This window comes from Patella vulgata, chromosome 7, assembly GCF_932274485.2.
Source record: "Patella vulgata chromosome 7, xgPatVulg1.2, whole genome shotgun sequence".
NCBI classification, from domain to species: domain Eukaryota; kingdom Metazoa; phylum Mollusca; class Gastropoda; family Patellidae; genus Patella; species Patella vulgata.
This window is the reverse complement of record NC_065885.2, coordinates 14,149,695-14,173,382: the sequence shown is the minus strand read 5'-3', so window position 1 is coordinate 14,173,382 and position 23,688 is coordinate 14,149,695. Positions and strand designations below refer to the sequence as shown.

The window sequence follows — 23,688 nt, the reverse complement described above, 5'->3', positions numbered from 1 at the left end:
GGTTCTTCTGTTCTAAACTTGAGAGGAAAATCGGATTTAATAATTCAATAAAAAGTCACTTTAGTTATCCATAAGGCTTAATCTCCAGGTGAAACTATGAAAACACTCTGAGTAATATATAATAAACGAACATCAATTCAGTTAAATTAAATGAAATCAATAAAAAAAAATAATAATCTGTTGAGAATTTGATTTTTTTTAAAGAAACAATCAATGACAATTTTAAGAATAATTTTTGCCATGGGAAAAAAAAAAAATTAATCAAAAAGCGTATTTTGTGCTTGATCATGACATTTAAATAAAAATACACAAGAAAATGAAATGAAATGATATGGGGATAAACGTCCTACTGTTTTGCTCCAAACTGGGCTAATGAAGACGGGCATGCGCCATACAGTGTGCTATGAGGGAAATTTTGCCCGGACAGCGGCACTATGGCCTGCTCTTATATCGAATTCCAACTGTCAAGGGATCTTTTACGTGCACGCCAATGTGTACACAGAACCTCGGTTTTTCGTCTCATCCGAATGACTAGACAGCTGTCCTTGTCAGGACCTCCATCCTGCATCACTGACAAGGGTGAACCATGCCGGAAAATCTGGATGAACTTTCTCGGCTAATGCAGGGATCGAACACCTGACCTCCAGGCTAGTGAGCCAGCGTCTTACCCGCTTAGCCACCATGACCCCCCCCCCCCCAAATCCACAAGAGGGGGTTAACATTTAGGAATAGTTTTAATTGTTAAGTCTCTTGCAGTTTATTCATACGAGTAATGGGCAATATGGATATTGCGATATTAGAAATTTATTGCTATACAGCATTTTATTATGATATTATACTAAATCTATCAGTATCTGTCTATTATTTAACGAGTAAATAACCCATTGTTTGGTGTCATGCATAAGAAAGTGATGGTATTTGTGTAAAAGAGTAAGTTGTCATTTTATAAAAAAATACCTGGGAGAAACGAAATGACGTGTATAAACCTCATTTTGACAAATCCAAATTCATTTTGTGGTTTCAAATTCTTTAAAGTGCCTAAGGCCTCAGTGAGTCTTAATCTGGCTCTGCCCATAGAACACTGTACGGCATATGACCATTAGCGTAGTTGGTGCAGAAAATAGGCTATTAAACTCCATTTTATTCAAGTATCAAGGATCCAGATTTTGTAAGGAGAGTAAACACAATAAATGTAGGTTTGTTAACCTAATTAGATTTTTCAATACAAAGAAATCTTATTAGGGATGGATTCCACACAAATAACAGTACTCAACATAAAGCCACATGTGTTTTCTTTCTTTTTCTTACAATCATTCAAATATGATGTTAAAATTCATACAACATTTTCGCTTTACAACTAAAACTTAGATATTGCCCAGCACTAATGCATACTGATAAATTTTCTAGGTACATGTATTGTATTAATTTTATATGACTTGCAGCAGATCAATAATATCCTATTTTTAACATACATAAACAACCTGAGAAAAAGACTTGTACAGCAGGTAGATATATATATTTTTGGTTTATATAAGACAACGGAATGGAATGGGGATAAATGACTCATCAACAGAATACTTTGAGAGTAACATATGTTAATTTTGTTGGATGTGTAATGGAAGGGAGTTTAATTTTGCCCGGACAGCAGCATTTCTACACACTTTTCTTGTTAGCACGCAGAAAACCTGGGCTTGAAACCTGTTGAGGTTTCTCCTTCACCCATTCAAGGAGTGGTCATTTTGTCGGACAGTTTTGGTTCGATTTTTACGAAATTAGAACCCAACCATCATCAGGGTGTAATGATGATATTTTTATACGATTTGGGAGATAAACCTATATTTCAAGTTTCGTCAAAATCAGATAAAAATTGTGACCTGAAGAGTGTCCCCAAACAAATTGTGGACGGACGGACAGACAGGGGCGATGACAATATACGTCCACATGAAAATGTGGGCGTATAAAAACAAGTCCTTCGAACCAAACAATTAAATTAGTATATAATGATTAGACATACTAATTTCTAATTGTTCTTTAGAGCAATTTTATGTTAGCAACCAATAAAAAGGTCATCAGAATATATTCTCAAAAGTGTAACTATATCAATTTAGTTAATAGTAGTCAACTAGCGAATAAACATACTAATTTGTATTAAATTATTTACATAAACGAGAGACACAATAATGGCACGACATTAATTAACAATATCAAATTCTCTCAATTATTTATAATCATTCTCTTGTTGAATGTAGGATGCTAGTTTACTGGCAATTTATGATTCCTTTATGTCTTTGTTTATCAAGCCGTTTGACAGATTTTTTCGTTCATGTAAATTTATCAAGGGAAAAAAGCTTCCATAAAAAAATATATAAAAAGCATTTATTTTGTTTCATTTTGAGATGAAAGGTGTAGAGCTGATATATATTAACTGTATATTGTAATGGTATGCTTTAGTAGGAATAGATAAATAAATCAGCAAGTATTGGGCAACAATTTACACCGTTAAGGATACCTACAACTTATTGAAATCTAAATAAATGAAATGAAATCTAAAATAACCAAACAAAATGAAATAAAATGGGTTGCCTTTAGTTTCACCTGGCAAAAATGCATGTAACATCTTAAAAATAAGTTAATTTTATACTATTAGGACATATTAAACATACGCAGCCCAATCTAGTAAAACAACTTTCGTTTATCTGCAAATATTGTCAATAAAGTGAATCAGGCATTGTTTTTATCAAAATTGATACAGACATTCATAATAACAGTGCATTAGTCCTGTATCAGGTTTGTACTTTGATTAGTTGTTGTACACACCATAAATATTAGCCCACCTTCATCACGTAAAGATGTCAAATTTAAAATGCCAGTTGGATGTTACAAATAACAATAATCAATTGTCAGGTTTGCTTATTGAAAATCTGATCTGATCTCCATCAGGCTTTGCCAAGTGGATCTATATAGTACCATCTCTTATCTCGAAACACGAAGGGTTGAGATGAGGTTTCTTATCTAGTATACACCATGCAGCATGCTACGAGGGAAATTTCATCTAATTTCAATTAGACCCTTCATAATGCACTACTGAAACGGGGAAACCATGTTGGAAAATCTTGAGGGTAACACCAAGTTCCCGGGAAATCCTGGTTAGCGAGCCACCATCACACTCAAACAGCCAATGCATGCTTTGTCTCGAAATGAAGTAATCAGAGACTAGGCGTTATGCATCATTTTGTTTACCAAAAAACAGAAAAGGTTGGATAATTAATTTAATTATATAACGTAAGTCTATGCTGTGCTTACAGGATGAATAAGAAGCTTAAGGGAATATTATCTGGTCTTATGAATACTGTATCTATAATCATCACCTCTCTAACGATATCAGCTTGCCTATTATTGACTGTTCAATACATTTCATTATTATTTCATCAGATAGTTTCACCCTCCTGGGAAATACGGTGTTTAGTCGATCAGACAACATGCTATCAACGCCGGGCATTAATCCTCAAAGTCTTTCATTTCCTACAAAAATTATAGTGTTTTCTTGTTCTTTATTTCGTGCCGATTATCAGGTGTGTTAATGAATTATTTCACCATGTGCTCAGAATTAGATAACAGGCCTACAATTAATGTTTAATACAAGACAAATAGTGTACAGAGAGAGAAATGGGGTTTAACGTCCACTCGACACAAACCAGGTCATTTCAGGACTAACTTATGGTTAAATATTATTTCAATAATTTACTTTAGCAGTGAAGACCCGGGGAAAAACCCACACGGATGGACAGGTGACCCTACTCCTGGTCACGTACAAGCAAACAATTGAAACCATGCCACTTGACTCAATGACACACCTCATGATCTAAAGTGCACAAGTTAAACCATTCCCCAGTCCCAGTGTACAGACACCTGTCACATGTAAGATGCTCATTCACTTGATCACTGAATGCTTATTTTTCGATTTTTCACTTGGAAATTGAAGTACATATGTACATTTATAAAGAATGTGTCGGATTTATACAATTCATGTTAGACGATTTAAAAATAGTCAGCAAATCTGAAACTTCAGAAACTGGACTAATTTTTTTTAATTCATACATGAGTAAAGGTATGTAGGTATTATTATTATCATATCTTAATAGGATTCTATTGATCTAGTACTGGTAGAAGTAAAATATTATATTGATACAAGATTTTCTCGTTTAATATTTTAAATAACAGAACAGACTAGCAAACCACTTACCATATGGGCAGACAGTCAATCATAGTTTTTAACTAGTTAGTATATTAAGTGCATGAAAATGGTGGAAATTCTGAGATATTTTATTTATATCTGGTCAAAATGTCTGACTAAGAAAAATTCTAGCAAAAATTTGACACAAGCTTTAAACAACTATTTTAGGAAAGAGGAAAATGCCATTTAACTAAGGTATTCAGAATGTCTGTTCAGTCATTTTACTTATACTCCCAGTTCAGAGCTCTCAATTTGAACATTAACACCTCAATGTGCTAAAAGAACAATAATCATTTTGCTTAGGGTATTCAGCAAAATTTAGTACTTAAAAGAAATGCTCATGAAAACAAGACATTCTCCGGAAAATACATTACTGTATATAATTCTGATAGTTATAATGTTTTAATCCACTAAAAAAAATGTATTAATACATTAAATCATATTTAGCAAAAATTAGGACTTTAAAGACTGGTGGGATCCACAGTGACTCGGTGAATAGGACGTTGGCTTGCTAACGGGAGGGTCCAGTGTGCGAACCCTGCACTGACTGACAAAATTCATCGTGGTTCTCCCTTGTCAGTGGAGTAGGACGAAAGGCCTTGCAAGGGACAATGTATAGTTGTTCGGATGGGACAAAAAACTGAGGTCCTGTGAATACATTGGCGTGAACATAAAAGTTGGAATTTGAAAAATAAGAGTAGGCCATAGCGCAACTGTCCTGGCAAAATTTCCCTCATAGCACACTGCATGGGTTATGCCCATAATCATTGGCCCAGTCAGAGAAGAACAGCAGGGCATCACATTTCATTGACAGACAGCGAAACTGACCATCTAAAAAGTTTGTCTGTCTGAGATAAACAAATACATGAAATTTTGCCTGACAGACAAAATCTTGAAGTGTGAGCCTGTTAACAGATTGTCAAAAAAAGAGACAATTAAGTTGTAAGAACAAAAGTCTGTGTCAGTAAATATCAGAATGGCAAAGATGTTAATCTCAAGTCACCCACCACAAGAGAATATTCACTGATAAGGCATGTTTCGCAAGAATACACTAAAGAGAGAATTATCTATGATAAAAGACCATCAATTATGCAGATACTGTGAAACCATGATGGCAAGAAACCATTCATTAATATTTTAAAAAATCAATTTTCATAAACAGACATGTATTTTATCACTTTCAAGAGAATAATGTGTTATAGTGACTATATTTAACTAGTAATGGATGAATATCCATAGGTTATCAAGTTCTATAAGCTACAAGGTTTGAAATTGATTATACAGTTATATGATATGCCTTGTGGGGACAATTTTATTTCTAATGCTCTAGTCCTAAACCATACAGATTTTGAGTCAGCATATACATGCAGACCTTATAGCCATTCTGTTGACTACAGAAACTAGTGTTAATTAGCATGAGATCGCATGAGAAAATTCTCCATGGAACTTTCTTAAAGATGCATTATGTGAGAGTTAAATCGTCCTATTACCTGCCTTTCTTTTGGCTTTAAATGTTACATAAATAATTATTTAGACATTTATTCACATGACAGGCCTAAAATCAACTCTGTGGAACATCAGATGAGCAGATAACTGGACGTAAAATTAATTCTCACCATTAAAATGACAGCCTATGACAGGTTATTAAAGATGCATTATGTAAAAGCTAAATCGTCCTATTACCTGCCTTTCTTTTGGCTTTAAATGTTATATAAATAATTATTTAGACATTTATTCACATGACAGGCCTAAAATTAATTCTCTATATTGAAATGGATTTGAATACCCTCAAGATTTAAAAATTTAGCGATAAAATGGATAATCGTGAATTAGTCTTGGTTGTCAAGTACCATTGCTACATCTTCAAACATAACTTTACCCAGAATTAAGAAGTTTTAATGAAATTTTAAATATATTTATTTTGCATTATCTATTTTTGAACTATTATATAACAAGAACAGCCAACTCTATCTGAAACTTACAAAATACATCTTAAAGATCTGTGTGTTTTACTGTCTCTAATAGTGAGACCCCAGGTGGTACGTGACAAGAAGTAGGGTCGCCTGTCTAACCTTGTGGGTTTTCTCCGGGTCCTTCGGTTTCATCTCACTGCTAAAGACCCTTATGTGCAAGCGAATTATTGAAATAAAATTGAACCATGTGTTACACCCGAATTGACCTAGTTTGTGTCGAGTGGACGTTAAAATTCCATTTCTCTTTCTCTCTCTAATAGTGAAGCTGGATGATTACCTCACATCCTCACATATTGACATGTATTGAGTTTTACTAGTAAATAATGTATGAATGAACAGAAAGATCAATCTTACACAATATACATGTTAATTTGCGAATAAAAGAAGAAATACCAGATTAGAATATAAGGGAGCCATGCTGGCTAAGTGAGTAAGACGTTAGGTCACTAGTCTGGAGGTCGCAGGTTTGATCCGAGAAAGTTCACTGCGATTTTCCGGCATGGTTTTCCCTTGTCAGTGGTGCAGGATGGAAGGACTGACAAGGACAGCTGTCTAGTCGTTCGGATTGGACGAAAAACCAAAGTCCCATGTACACATTAGGTTGCGCATAAAAGATATCTTGGCAGTTGGAATTCGATATAAGAGTAGGCTAGCTGTAGCACCGCTGACAGGGCAAAATTTCCTTCATAGCACACTGTATGGCGTATGCTCGTCTTCATTAGCCCAGTCTGAGCAGAACAGTAGGATATTAAACCCCATTTCATTTCCCTAGGATATACAAATAGGATATACAAAGGATAATGGTTTTATTTTCTACAATATACCTGGAACCACTGATAATATATAGATGATCAGACTATATACTGCCTACTGATCATACAGAGAATATTTATGATTACATCTGGGTAATAATTAAGGCTAATGCTCTAATGTAAATCCCATCTAATTAAAGTTACAACTGGGAGTGTACGCATTTTTACGTTAATTGATATTCGCCATTGACTGCAATATTCTTTTTTTCTTAAACAGAATACAAATAGTTTTAACATCCTGGAAGCTGTATGGATTGGGAATGGAAAACAGGGAGGGCCCAAGATTGAAAATATGCCAGATATCACTGGCACAATTCCAGTGCCCCATATTGTGTCTGGGACTTATTTCTCTTCTTGCTTAATACATGTCAGGCACAAAATTAAAACTTCCATTTTTGTCTTTGACTATGTCAGTCTTCTTTGGAGGATTCCCAAATAAAGCTATGTTTAGAACTTCAATGAAAACATAGCCACTTGCTGCATCAGTTAAGCTACTTTTTCCTTGAGAGCCTGTGTCAAGGTCAGCTCTGGTTCCAACACAAGAACAGTCCAACTCAAATGCTGAATTTTTTACCAGAAGATCAGGTGCTGCAATCTTTCCAGCCTCGGTTACCCAGTGTACTCATTCCGTTCTACTCCACTATACCCTGGGTTAATCTATGAGGGAGACACGTTTTCAAGTTATCTGCCCTTGATGATTGTGCTATTTTTATCGACCAATCCCATAAATTGTTATTTGAAAAGGAAGTTGGCAAAGGTAAGTAACTCTCATCGGACAATGTTAGGAGTTGGCCTATTCTAAATGCATAATTATTAACAACCAATTATATATTATGTTAATGAAGGCCAGACATTCATATAATAAGGTAGGGTCTTTAGTGTTTATAATTAATCGTTTGTTCGTTCCCAGAATTTTATGTCGACGTGATATCGTAGACAAGTTATTGAGAATCAAATTGCCAAGTATAAGTTCAATAATAATAAACATAACAGAATGACATATTTCAGACAAAGAACGAATAGTAATAATAATAACAAAAGTCAAACATATAGATGTTATACATATTTGAAATCAACAACACATACTACAGATCTTGATAATACAATCAAATATAAATAAATTATAAATATATACATTATTTATATAAATCATTCAGTAAATGGACATGAATATGGTTATCTACCCTTAAAGAAACGAAGGCAAAACGATTGGTTTGTAAACTGTTTTCTGATTGGTTCGTAGACTGTAGCTACATTCAAGGCCAGGGCAGATAATTTGAAATCGTGGAAACCCTATGGATTAACCCAGGGTATAGTGGAGTAGAACGGAATGAGTACACTGGGTAAAGGAGGATGCAATCTTTCTAGCATAATAAATATGGTTCTCAGAACTCTTAAACAATCACACCAGAAAACTAATCTATATTCAAATATGTTGCCCCTCTGACCTGATTTAACTTTAAAACATTTGTAGCAATGGTTAACCACTATAATAAGTACGGCTTTCAAGATCATATGCATGAGGGCACTATTTCAATATACCAATATTTAATGTATAGATGTTGGCATGAGTGGGGTCTTATTAGATATATTTTCTATAGAAATCATCAAGAATAATCAAAAAGAGATTACATACCAGCTCGTCATTGTCCAATATTTTGATCTTATCTTCTGACTGTCGTTTTGAGGTTGCTCCATAATCTTCCAATGGAAGAGTTGTTCCGTTCAGCTTGTTATTTTCTGACATAATTTCTGAAAGTGGAATGGTTATTCATTATGCCATTAATTTCACTACTGTAGGAAAATGTTATCTATAAAATAATCTCAGCTGAAAACTTGGGAAATCATAGAGAATTCTATTGAATGTAGATGACATTGAAATAAAGATGTACCATATTTTAAGTCTCAAAATAACTTAGTTTGTGTTGAGTGGACGTTAAACCCCATGTCCATCTCTGTGTAAATCTGACATGTCCGTAAATAGAGGAAAGATAGTTGGTTATTCCTCCATGGTGCTAGCATTATACAGGGTCTAGTTCCTGCTTTCGTGTACATGGCATGTATAACTGCCATCAACCTTTTACTACTGTAACTTGAAGTAGCTTGGTGGAAACCAGGGGTTGTTCTAGTCCATCTTTATAATCTGACTATTTAGATAATGTTTGATCAAATTCTTTATATCTAAGATCTATTATGGACTTGATATTGAATTATGTTTTCATATTTTATTTAACATTTTTTTCAGATTTACAGATTGAGAGAGAGAAATGGGGTTTAACGTCCACTCGACACAAACTAGGTCATTTTGGAACTAACACACGGTTCAATTTTATTTCAATAATTCACATGCACGTAGGGATCTTTATTAGTGGTAGGAAACCAGAGAACCCGCAGAAAATCTGCGAGGTCGGACAGACAACCCTACTCCATTTGACTCAATGACAGATCTTATGATACAGTGTGTACGTGATAACCATTTGGCCATCCAGCCCCATTTTACAGATTGAACAGAAGTCTCAAAGACCACATTACAAACAGATCCAGTGTGTCATGCTCTACCAATATGGTAAAAAGAAAACTTAGACATTCTTTTATCTTTTCACATCAACGTCAATCAGGTCTAGAATGACCTAAAGATAACCAATAATTAATGTCTTTGTTACAACTGCCAATTACAATTCTGTCATGATAGTAGAAAAAATGTACAAGTAATCGCTGCATGCCAATTTATCCAAATGTTTTGTAAATAAATTACTTTGAAAAAAGTTGATATACTTATCGAAAAGTCAAAGATTTTTCTACTGGTATTAAAATATATACTAACCAGGAGGATCATGAGGATGATGGGATTTGGCAAGCAGGGGCGCGTGGATATGAGGCAGGTGGCAATTTTGGTCTACTACAATGGTAATGAGAGAGAAAGAGAGAGAGAGATGGGGTTTAATGTCCACTCAACACAAACTAGGTCATTTCGGAACTATCATATGGTTCAATTTTATTTTAATAATTCGCTAGCGTGTAGGGATTTTTAGCAGTGGGAGCAAACCGGAGGATCCGGAGAAAACCCACGAGGTTGGACAGGCGACCCTACTCCTTGTCACGTACAACCGGGGAATCGACACCATGTCAGTTGACTCAATGACAGGCCTTATGATACAGCACAATGATAATGATATGGCATCTTAATGTCCTACATTTCCGCACCAATCAGGCTAATGAAAACAGGGGCAGTGTCCTATGGGGGAAACTTTGTTCGGATAGTGGGCATTTCCAGCTACTTTTCATAGAACTCCAAATAAACGAGACCTCAGTTTTTAGTTTCATCCAAATGGCTAGACCCTGATACATGCCAGGCCCTCTGTCCTGCACTACGGACTGACAATTGAAACCATGTTGAGAAATCCACAGGAACATTCTCAGCCAACACTGGAATCAACACTGGTAAGCAAGCCAGTGCCTTTGACTGAGCCACTTTGGCTCCCCTACTGCATTATGAAAAATAAGTGTTTTTCTGTTGGGACAGTAGATGAATAAGTTGCCCGACACAATATTTTTTTTTTATGCAAAAACTTTTTTTTTTTTGTTTAACAGTTTGTTTGTTATATGTATTTTGTTTTAATGGGGTGGAGTGGGGGAGACTCCATGACCACCTGGAGCAACACAAATTCAACTACACCACATATGATCAGCGAATTTTTCCATTCATCAAAAATTCCAATATTTATCTGCCTAGGCCTAAAATATACCAGTGATTATTTTGCCTAAAGACGTCATTAAGTGTTAGTATTTGACATATCAAGGCTTTTCAATTCGACTTAAAAATGACTATAGTTTACAAATACAGTCTATGTAGCTCTTTTTGTTGGATAAGTGTGCGCCTGTACACTATCACAATTATAGCATCTTTACTGCTTCTCAAACATACAACAAACACACTATGTTATGTCATCTCGGTTTACATCATGTAATATGGGCCTATAGCTGTTAATAAAATAATGCTTTGTTAGCAGTTAAAGTTGTGCTGTCAACTTACCTTCTGTATAGTAAGATATCTCATTCTAAACTTATTCTGTAGAATACATACAAGAAAACATCAAACACATTACCAGTTAATCCTTTAAACAAAAAAACATAAACAAAGTTGTACAAGTAATAATCTCACAACACTGTCATCACAGACAAGTCAGCCATCAACATTACAACACACGGCTATGTCGCGTTATAGACGACAGTACGACACCTACAGCTTAACTGTATATTTCTTCCATTTACAATATATTAGCATAACAATGACAACGTAGGCTTGAAATACCACCAGCTTTTCCTCTATGCTTTATATTGAATTAAATCAATACAACAGTACACAGCATAGGCTTAACGCTTCAGTCGTCGGCTATTTACGCGGGGCGGTCCAATGACAATAAAAGCTGCTGATGAGAGTCTTGTAGACAACAGGTGGACAAAATAATACTTTTAGTTTTATCTGGGTATCAGTCACACAGTCTTTTTATTGGGGAGAATAAAGCTAAGTGACATTTAACAGCTTCTGCCATATTATCCAGCTGACTAGTGTAGATTCTGCATGAAATAATTAGATAGCCTTAGCTAATTAGAAAAAAAGCCTTGTAAACTTATTAATCTTTGGCACCAAAAAGGTGTGTCTATAGACGAGGGATTGAGAGACTAAAGATGTCCTTTTACAGGAAAACGACATTATAGTTTAAACAATATTTTATTTTGAGTACAACTTGAGTATTTACAATAATGATATAATGGATTGGATTTAGAAAACAAGCCGAAGCTTATATAAATTCATCTCCATGTAATTTATACATTTCAATACAATTCCTAATATGTACAAATTCCGAAAGAATACCTTACATATTTACACTGACAAATAAAATAAAAAAAATAAATAAATAAATAAACCATAATGTACTTAATACCTTTTAACATTGATCACTATTGCCTGCCAATTACCTTATTTATTCAAAGCGTTTAGTTAGTTTAAAATACTTGTGAACTCGAAAGACATTATCAGGCAGCAATCAGCAAAAGTATGATTTTCAGGCAAATTTTGTTGATTATTCATTTGGGCAAAACTTTAATGTGGCTTCCAATCATAAACGGGCATGTTTAAAGGAGCTAAATCGCTAACATTTGGGACCTAGAAATTGACAAAAGTGGGTCGCAACGCATATAATACTGTAATATGAATGTATATAAACTGATTTACATTCAATGGTTTCTGTTTTTACTCCAATTTCAAATCAGTTATGTTCGGCGAAATAAGCCAGCAGTCTCAACCGAGTGCAAATTTCTAGCGTCTGGTTATTCCAGTCTACATACACCGTTTGATTTGGTGCAATGTGTCTAGCCTCGTCCCTCGAGTCTCTTGATACAACTGGGCCTGAAGCGCATTATGGTACACGATTCGTGTACCAATGGTAAAATGTTTATTTTGTCTTAAATATTGGATATCAAAAGCCCATCTTTTTCCGGTAAGATCACAACATGAATGTTGATTTAATTTGACAAATAAATCGTGTTTTCAATGTTGAAGATTTTGGACGATATTGAGTTCGAGACTTAGCTACTTTAACTAATTAATTTGAATTCTGATTAAAAGCTACAATACAACACTAGAAGGGTAACAAAAATTTAAAGCCATAAATTGAGCAATTTGTCTTGGCATGTTGTTAAAACTCGGAATTACACCCTTGATGACTTCCAGCATTATCAACTTAGTGAGAACATCTTTAATTCTTGAGCAATTTGTCAGTACTAGTTCTTAAGAGTTCCTGTAAATCCTTTGAATCTGTACAGATATAAAATTAAAGGTCAATCTGAGATATAAAATTCTATGCCTATTCCATTCAATGAAAATTATCTACATAAAGTAGAGAAAGGCAGTCATGTGAGATACCAAAATAATTTAATGTATTTCATTTTATTACAAAATTAACAATTCAACTGTAACACAATGAACTATCCCTAATGAGTATAATCTGAATCGATACTAGAGAATTATTAGTCTTTTTTTTCAAAAGGAGAAGGTATAACCCAAAGTACAAATTAGTTCAACTTTAATTAAATGAGCATTTTTTTTAAATTTGATAAAAAATAAAATATAAAGAAATATGCCCCAAAATTTAGATGATTGGAAAATATATTCAAACTGTGGGCAGAAAAAATATAAAGTTTAAATCGTTCTGTATTTTGCAATTTATTTCAAGCAGAGCAAATTAAAATAATACAAACTTACCATTTTGTGAATGACACATCACTCTGGTTCAGATTATTACAAATTAAAACAGTGTTTGATTTGAGAAGGCATTGTATATCACGTAGCTCGAAATATCTGTTCTCTCCCTGGCGTCTGATAACTTTTCGGGACTAACATATTGTTCAATTTTATTTCAATAATTTGCCTGCGCGTAGGGGTCTTTAGCAGTGGGAGGAAACCGGAGGACACGGAGAAAACCCACGAGGTTGGACAGGCGACCCTACTCCTTGTCACGTACAACCGGGGATTCGAAACCACGCCAGTTGACTCAATGACAGGCCTTATGATACAACACGTACATGCTAACCATTCGGCCACCTACCCCCCCCCCCCCCCCGTGTAGGCTATTCAGGTACTGACAGTGACAGTGAAATAGATTAATAGTGTATTGTGAGTAATAAGAGTTTATTTTGGACGTTTGTATATCCAAGGGCCACTATTCTGTGTTGGGAAAAAATATCTTAGTCTTGTTGGTGTTGAGACGACTATGCAACAAGATGGTGTCAGTTTACCTTGAATAAGCCTAAGGCAAGGGTTTTGCCTATTTCATTTCATGTGTGCCAGGAGTGGACAGTTACGAATGACAACATACTAATAACGCCCATGGGTGTATTACTACCTTTTTCGACCACCTTGTTTTGCCGATAAATTTGAACTGTCTTAATCATGGGAATAACTTTTTGTTCTTCTGTCTTTATTAAAATCTTGCCGCCATATTTGTTTTGGTTTCCATACAAATTGTGACTCTAGCTAAGAGAGTTTTACTGGGTTGGAATTAACTCCCTTTGATGTAGTCAGGCTACAAAACGCGAGCGTCCAAATTAATGTAATCCTAAATGACACGGTTTAACAAATAAAAGCCCAAATGGTGGTATCTGGTTTTTGGAAAAAATCAACCGGTGATTATTTTGAATACATGGAGACTGATGGAAACATACCAAACTGTCTGACTGTCTACAGTTGGTTACTACGGTAATGATGTCTGGCTAATCCCATTAGACATCGTTACTAAAGTAGGCCTACAGTACTAGTCAACAGTTAGCACCGCTTGAACGAAGTAGATAGATGAATCTCTGCGTGCAGAATGGGATGGAAATTAGACTCAAAAGTTTCACTCCCCCCCCCCCCAATATTTCGGCTTGACACCGCTGAAATTAAAAGGATAGGCCCTTACAACACCGTGTGTGCAGTGAGAGAGAATTCATTAGACTTGTTTTTTTTTTTTAAATATGAATATTAGGCCTATATATTTTAGTAGATGTATATGGCTATCCATGCTTATAAAAAAAACCCATATAAATCGCGCTTATTTCGCTCTCATTATAGAGGGGGAAATGGTAAACGTTTTGAAAGTATTTGTTCGTTAGTTTCTTAGAGCAAGAGTCAGACCTTTAACAGGATTTTCATTCCATCCATAGGATCATACTTTTATAACATCAAGATATTTTCTGTATCTACGTGTTTCCTTTTACCTCATAAAACTGCCGATTTTCGTATCGATTTTAACACCCGTCTCTTTAAAAGATTAACTCAGTAAGTGTAATATGATTTTAATGGCCCTCTGCTCGCTAGCGGTTTCCAGCTTGTCACCAGTATAGCTAAGAAAATCTAGTTAAAGTGAATGGTTCACATGCTTTGATCCACCACATCTATTAGATGCCAATTCATGAATAACATCGGGTCGATGGACTGTAATTTAATTCAAACTTCTTTCACTTCCCTAGTAAATGGCACTGTTTCATACCAAGTATAAAGATATATCAAAGAATGCATCGCTGCTGATGCGTTTTAGAATTAACAACTTGGATTTTCCACCTTCCAATAAATCTTCTGTAGAGCATTCTTTTGCTATTAATTTCTGGTTCAAAGCGACTTTCTATTCTCAAGCATTTTTGTAACAATCTTCAATCACCTAGGTGTCAGATGACTAATCTCGAGGAGAATTTCTGGAAGGAATCTGAATTTTATATGACAAATTTGGTATATCAAATCAAAAACAAAAACCAAGTACGATGGTATACTATGAACCAGGAACTGACCATCTTGTTGGGTGAAATTCAAAAATCTAATTCACCAAATCGATGCAGAATTGTTCAAGGAACAAGCATGCCAAATTTTCAATGTTGATCGGGCTTGAATTGACGGAGCCTTAGGCTTTTTCAAATAGCGTCACCCCAAGAAGAAGAAGATGAATAGCGGTCAGCGACCAGTTCCTGGTCCAACTGGCACAAAAATAGATAGCACAGTTTTATGGATATTACAAGCAACTTTAATAGTGCGACGTTTCGACGTGTATTATCTTGTCGTTAGACACAATTATGCATAACACGAGTAAACATTTTTAAGTATAAATTAACAATGAATCCACAAACAAAAATTCGTGATCTGTTAAAACACGTAAAGAGAGAGAGAGAGAGAGACAGACAGAGAGAGAGAGAGGGGGGGTAACGTCCACTCGACACAATCTAGGTCATTTCGGGTCCAACACATGGTTCATTTTTATTTCAATAATTCGCTTGCGCGCAGGGGTCTTTAGCAGTGGGTGGACTGGAAACCGGGGGACCGGGACAAAACCCACAAGGTAGGACAGGCGACCCTACTCCTTGTCACGCACAAGCGGGGATTCAAAATCACGCCACTTGACTCAATAACAGACTTTGTGATCAAACGCGCACGCGTTAACCATTCGGCCATCCAACCCCCCTATGTTCGGTGAAATACGCGAACAATCCAATTTGAACAATCCAATTAGGCATTGCTCGAAACTATTACGTCCATCGACTACACGAGTCTTATAGTGATTTAAAAATGTTCATTGTGTCTTAAATATTGTATATTAGAATCACATATTTTCAAGTTAAGACAATAGCATCAATTGAAATCGGCCAAAATTGAATTCTAGTTCGTGCCTTTAATTTTCAGTATTATGAATAATATTAATTTAGAGGTTTGGCGCCTTTAATATAGTGAAATAAACTGATCATTTTATAATTCATTAATAAATGAAGAAGTAAAAATCTTTCACTTTAGGGCAATAAACTTCTCGATTTTGGTTTAGAAGCGTAATTTCCCTGAAAGCATGGTTGGCATTTAGAAGATTATAAAAAAAGTATATCCATGGAAAGGTTGTAGTAATTGAATACAGGCCATGGTAATATTTTAAGACTTTAAGAAGCTTACTACGCCCACTATACCCACTCACAAATATGCAACCAAAGTGGACTAAAATACCCGCGTCCGTTATTCAGATGCTTTTGGTTAACATATAAAACACAACCTGAAATGCTTACGGACTATATGCACAACCGCCAGAAACTAACGCCAGAAATTGGTTATTTACTCTTCTGGTTGACGGATTTTTTTAATAAGCACGGACTGAAAAGTTCAGTTATTCAAGAAGGGAGAGGGAGGCTGTAGTTTCTTCTTGCGTTCGTCAATACTTGTTAGGTGCATGTCTATAAAGGACTTTTTAAACCACTGCTTTCGTGGTTATGAAGTGAGTGTGTGTGTCGGAGGGGCGGGGGGTCTCCGTGCGTTCGCCCTTACATGTGTATATAAATAATTTCTAAAACCCACCGATCCTGTAGTTATGGAGGTGTCGACAGACAGATCAAAGGTGCTTTATCTCGGCCAAAAACATTACCATAGCCAATGCAAATGGCTTTCAGTTTCTTCACCTATTCACATCCATTGACATTTTACAGCTGTAGAAAACAGAAATGATGTGCATATATAATTGAATACACTAGCGAAGGAAAGAATCAAGAACGGCAGGAAGGATCAATACGTATGGCTGACAGATTAAAGTAATTTGTTGTAAGATCTGCCAACAGAAGACGTACAAGTTTTTTGACAGTTGAAGTGTGTAGCAAATCAATATTGCGATACTACCAAGAACGTATCCAGTCGTTCGGGTGGGTCGTATATAATTGCGATACTTCTAAAAACGTATCCAGTTGTTCGAATGGGTCGTATATAAGTTGCAACTGCCTATTGGCAAAGGACTTTTAACACCATTCACCTCATCTGTGTCTTTAGATCATATTTTCGTCTTTGGTATTGTACAAACTAGGTATAGTTAGAATGCACCATATTCAGTTAGTTAATGCATCCTAGTACAGACGAAATAGAAAACAAATGATTTTTTTTACACACAACTTCACTGCACCAGCCTGGCTAATGAAGACGGGTCCGTTTATGTGCACGCCAACGAGTACACAGGTGCACCACGGTTTTTTGTTCCATTCGAACTACTAGACGCTTTTAATTGCCAGACACCGTTTTGTCCCAGTTTTTTTTAGTTAGACCCTAGTAAAAGATCAGATTAATAGAATAACTGTGAGATAATTAAACATGTGACACCATAATTGAATTATTGACATTTGTGAATTCTTTTGTGGAAACAGCAATCTATAAAAGTGCTGGCGTATTTCTTTCTGGGTTATTATATGACTTTGTATCATTTTATATGATAAAATAAAAGTGCAAAACAGAAATGAAATGGGGTTTAACGTCCTACTGTTGTGCACCGAACTGGGCGAATGAAGACCGAGACCTCCAGGCTAGCGAGCCAGCGTCTTACCTACCGTGACTCCCAAGTGCAAAACAAGCATTATATTATGTATCAGGGGCCTGTTTCAGGAAAATTTTAACTACGATAAAATCAAAATTTTAGGAAATTGATTGGATAATATTAGATTGATTTTAGTGCTTAGCCAATCAAAATTGAAGTATCTAAAATTTTATCTTAAGCTAAGATTTCGAGAAACAGGGCCCTGCACTCTCTAACGTGATGCGAACGGGATCCCATCGTAACAACAGATGGTGCGATGGAATCTAGTTTGCACTAATACTGAGTTCATCAAATGTATATAAATCTATGTTTGTCCATACCACGAGACAGATTACAAGACGGAGACGTGGTTCTTAATTGACATTTTGATATACAAGTAGGTGTAAAACGTCGTCTGCCGACCTTTTAAATTCGCGACGTCTTCAACTCCAATGATGTTTCTAATTCTGTAAGTTATGTACAAATTAAATGACTAGAAGACAAAAATATTATTATAGACAGGTTCAGAAATAGTAGACTATATACTGTTTAGTGAACCAAAATGAGATAATCAATTTTCTTTTCTTTCAACCCTCCCATGGCGAAATTAGCAAGAAGCAAAAGAAACGCCATGTTGGTATGTTACTCTGAATAGACGTATTGCATAATGTTTTTATATATATTTGTGACCAATCACAGAATTTAACCCAGGAAATCTTCTCAAAAACGCAGCCTGACTTCTGAGATGGTAATGTGTTCTCCATGATTTTCATGTAACTCATGCTGCACGTACTGTTCACCGGGACCAGCCCTATAAAATGCCCCCCCCCCCCATGCCTGGTTGAATAATTCACACTACAACGTCAGCAGCATGCCACGGCTCACGACAGCTCAGAGGAACCAGGCGCTTGGAACACTCGACGCTGGCCACACTGCCCAAGCCGTTGCCAATCACTTCCAGGTCAATGTTCGGACCATCTACAGGCTTCAGCAATGCTTTCGGGCCACCAACACCACGGATGATCGCCCCCGAACTGGTAGACCAAGGCTTACCACAAGGCGACAAGACCGCCATGTTGTGCGACAGCACGTGCAGAATCCCTTCACACAGGCATCACCCCCCCCCCCCAAAAAAAAAATCGAATAATTTATCGCAATTTTCCTGGGACCTGCCCTTTTATACCCGGGTTACGGGTTTAAAAGAGGCCCTTGTTTATTAGTTCGCCTTCAAGGCGCCGGTTCAAATATTGGCATTTGCCTACACCCGATGTAGGCCAACATAAGGTGTCTATTGTGCAGCCTATACTGTAATTCTATGAATAGAAGAATAGGATACTTATAGTTCACTTGAAATTTGATACTACAGCTGTACGCGTAAATCAAAAGACACTCTCTACTACCCTCAAGATGATATCAGCGGGAGGAATCGGAAGAAGGAAATTTCAGAAAATTCAGCCATAATACAATGCCCAATTATTCTCGGTACGTTCATCTCTGCAGAATGCTCAGAAATGGTCTCAGATGGCGTTTTCAGGCATCCTGCTTTCAAATTGTCTGGGGGAGGACCCCCAAACCCCCCGCAAAAGGTTCGCGCCTGCGGCGCGAGCCGTGTGTCGGGCTCCGTCCGCCACCTCCGCCCCCCCCCCCCCCTAAAATTTAATAAGATCTGCGGCCATGCACTCAGATGCGAGGAGAGAGCACCAAATTTTTACAATTTTCTGAGGAAAGAACCCCATACCCCCCGTCCTGGCTCTAGCCTTCGGCGCTTCGCGGTCGGTCACATCCTTAGCCCCTCCAAAAAATTCCATAGCCCCACCAAATTTTACGAGCTGGCTACGGGCCCGCATCTGAAACAGCATGTGCACGCCAGACAGTGGAAACACCACGGAAGACCCATCAGTACCGATACAGTGCGCCGACGTCTCACCAGAGAGAACATCCATTGCTTTAGACCTTACGTGGACGTCAACAATTTGCCCAACATCACCAGAACTGGCGACACAGGCAATGGAAAACTGTTTTGTTCACAGACGAGAGTCGGTATTGCGTATAAACTGCAGATGGCAGGACCAGAATATGGCGTCGACGTGGCCAGCGTTATTCTGACCAATGTGTCATGGAACGAGACTCATGGGGAGATCCAAGGTTAATGAGTTGGGGTGGAATCGGCCTGAACCAGAGAGTGGGTCCTGTGGTGTTCCAAAATCTTGGTCCAGGGAGAGGAGGCGGCATCACAAGCAGTGCGCTACATCGATCATTTCGCACGTCATCGAAACAACGTTTTCCAGCATGACAACGCCCGTGCCCACACCACCATTACTCGGGACTTTCTACATCAGAACGGTGTCAACGTTATGCACTGGCCAGCTCCCAGTCAGGACTTAAACCCAATTGAACATCTTTGGGGTGAAATTCAGAGGAGACTTAATAACGTCGTACCGAGACCAAACACAGCCAATGGATTGCGTGCCAATGGCGGTCATCAATCGTCTGGTCCACTCCATGTACAGACGCTGTGCTGCTGTTATTAACACTCGCGGTGGACGCACCAGACTGATGTATAGATTGTGTACAGACTCTAAACCTCCTCGTAATGTCTTGGAATTGTGATGAATTAATCACTAATGTGCCAACATACTGTTCACTAAAAATTGCTTTGATCCATTTAGTAGTAAGCCTTTTCTAGAATGATTTGATTAAAATGTCTCTCTCATTTTGAAATCGGACTGACGTTTTTTTTTTTGTTTTGCTGTTTAGTAAAGTATAATGTGTATGCACCAGAGTACAGGACTGTCGGACAGAAACCACATTTCATAATTCATGGGTTCCCAAGAACCTGATACAAAGCATGATTTCGGGGTACAATATATCGAAAATAAGAGTCCCTTTGGTTGGTTTAATCAGACATTCCACAAAAGACTACTGTGTATGTATATTATCGTTATATCCAGTCCGAGCAAAGGCAAGGTAATAATACCACAAAAAAAGGGCAAAAATGTGTATGGTTCATAGTTACACAAGTTGACACATTTTTGGGAGTTCACCTCATCAAGAGAATGAGATTACAGTGAATTTTGTCAAGAGAGACTAAAACCTCATTTATAATGGCACTATGCCTAGACAGTATCGCCACTGTGAAGCTGCACTGTACTTCGAGAGAGAGTGAAACAACAGTGAACTTTGTCTACAAATTTGTCTTCATATTTATTTATATATGCAATTTATTATAATATTATAAGAAACCCCATGTATATAACTCAAGCTTGGTGATTTGATGATTAAAGGGTACACCCCACCACCTCTCTGAATATAATTCTTTCCGAACTTAGGGCTCACAAGGAAACCGTTTCATAGTCGTTCGGGTGTGTCCACAAACCGAGGTCCACGTTAAAAAATAATTGGAGAATACATGTACGTGACCATGCAAGGGCGGATCTAGTAAGGGGCGCCCCCACCCCTATCTGGATTATAATTCATCATTTTATAACCCGTTTCTTGTCTCGGATCACTGGAAATGGCATTTCCGGGCTTCTAGTTTTCGAAATTTTCCGGGGGAGGCCACCCGGAACCACCATTGCGTGTTTCGCCTCCGCCCCCCCCCCCAAAAAAAACCGACCCATCCACGGTCTCTGGCATTACCCTTACCATGTAAAAAAACCGTGATGTCAAACTTCTTTCGGCTGTGTTTATTACAGCTAGAACCAGGGTGTTAAAAAAGATTCCATTTTTATAGAATATGTATTTATTCATTAAAAATAGAAATCAATAAAACACGGAAATCTAAATACCCGTAAATTTTCTGAGAGGTTTACGTAAAACTGTCAAGTTTGAATTTTAAACTAATTCGAGGGAATTTAATTTGCCCCGGTTACATATAGCTGACATTTTAAAGGCCACGTATATGATTTTCTCGAAATAAACGGCTATTATTTTCTCTCGACTCAATGACAATCATGTAAACGAGCGACCTTTATAACTAATGTGAGAATATACTCTTTCATTGACATTTACTTCAACTATAGTTTGTTTCTTTTCCTATGAATAATTGTATAATATATCTCTGACATTGTCACCATCGACCACCCCCACAAAATAAAACACAGATAAAACTTACAAAGAGAATAGTGTCACAGTTCCTATTTTAAAGAAATTACACGACAGAATACCTTCGGAAATTTCAAGTTTGATTTCTCTTTGCCAGATGAGGGGAGGGATAGGAAGGGAGATTAGGGAGATGGGGGGTAGCACCATGGATCGTCTGTAGGACGCATACTCTTCGCAGTGTTTCGTTTGATTATACCTAATCTCACTTAACACCGCTGTAAAGGAAGCAAATTTCTGTTCCAAATTATGACTGGTCAATAGCCCGATTAACAACCAATAGATAACTGCATAACATTACGCTTTAAACAGAGCTCCAAATTGGACCAAAATGTTTACATAACGTTACGTCATGACTCACGATTTTATTATGCCCAATTAACCTGTCCAAAACAGAATAGTGTAGAAAAACTAATTGCGTGACAAACGAGGCTATCAAATCGAATACAATATAAACAATACTGTTTGGCGACGAACAATACTTTCAGCGTTTTTAATACTTTAAATCACTGTCCAAAGTTTTAGGGAATACCCCAGATTAAACGAACGGCTGTCATGTTGCTGTACTTGGGATAGATTTGATTTAAGGGGAAGAATAGACACACTCCCTTAAAAGCTCAAGTATCAGAAGCCAATCCAGCAATGGCCAGAGAGGGATTTCTCGGCTTCAGGAATATGGTCAGACGTGGAGAGCGGACGACGCAATAAAACCGATCGCCACATCCTACATGCATTATTTTCTTCCTCTTAACGTTATGTGTGTGTGTGAAATAGCTTTATTTAACGCCCGCTTAATGTACGAACATGTACAATTGACAAAACGCCAATAAATTCTGGAAAACGGATTAATATTTAATTTAACAAAGCTTTTCGGGCAATTGCATTTCTTCGTTTGTTGCATAAGCCCCCCCCCCCTCCGGGTTTATTTAGGCTAATGTGATCAGGGTCAGTAATCTGTCATAGTATTCGAAGCACCATCAGGGGCGACATCCTATGCTTTCGTTGGAAAACTATACGGTTTTTTTTTAATATTTAGACATAGCCCAATTATTCATTTACTGATATACATATAAATATCATTAAAATGATATTTCCTTGAGATAATATAACTTAGAAATTACAACAAGTACTGCTACTAATAATACTTCCATGAACACTCCTAAGATAAGACTAGATATTTTGAAGGAAGGGGTGCTCCCTTCCGCGTTTTTTTCTGTTACAAGTAAATATATTTTTATAATTTTTCAAAGTAGGACCTACCCGCCGTTGTCTCGCGTGGGCATCACTTTTCTGCCCTTAAAAATGGGAATCGGGCTTTAAAAAATACCAAGGTTCTTTCCGGTCCTCGCCTGGATTCGAGCCTGGGACAATCTAGTCGAGAGGCCATGAGTGTCCGCTTGAGTCCGCAACATCCCCCTCCCCCGCACACCATCCCTTTGCATTAATGGTTGCGAACTAATTAGGGACGTAACTAGCTCAGAGCAACAAGGAGGGCGGGAAGTGTTCTCAGGGGGTGCTGTAAAATTGACGGACAATGTATATCTATTGTTTTAATGGTCGACAATTTTTTCACAGGGGGGGGGGGGCGAAACTTTTTGCTGGGGGACGCCCCCCCACCCCTAGTTACGGGCCTGGGACAAATGGATGACATTGATTAACAGTCCTATTTTGAGAAACCAAAAAATGTGTCAAAAACAGAACATCTGTATCGTTTGTATAGAATTACATGG

General features: G+C 37.1%; 1 protein-coding gene across 3 annotated transcripts in view; it reads right to left on the bottom strand.

The window, feature by feature from the left end:
- Positions 1-11,343, bottom strand: part of LOC126828215 (anoctamin-7) — a 55,911-nt gene extending 44,568 nt beyond the window's left edge. For 2 of the 3 annotated variants that reach the window (XM_050557853.2, XM_050557852.2), the window contains exons 1-2: positions 11,053-11,342; positions 8,656-8,771 (exon numbers count right to left, since the gene is read on the bottom strand). In XM_050557853.2, the coding sequence (XP_050413810.1) occupies positions 8,656-8,766 (111 nt within the window). In that variant the 5' untranslated portion in view covers positions 8,767-8,771; positions 11,053-11,342. Of the gene's footprint in view, positions 1-8,655; positions 8,772-11,052 lie in introns of all 3 variants that reach the window. The other variant, XM_050557851.2, reaches the window with a different exon arrangement.
- Between the last annotated feature and the right edge of the window lie 12,345 nt (positions 11,344-23,688).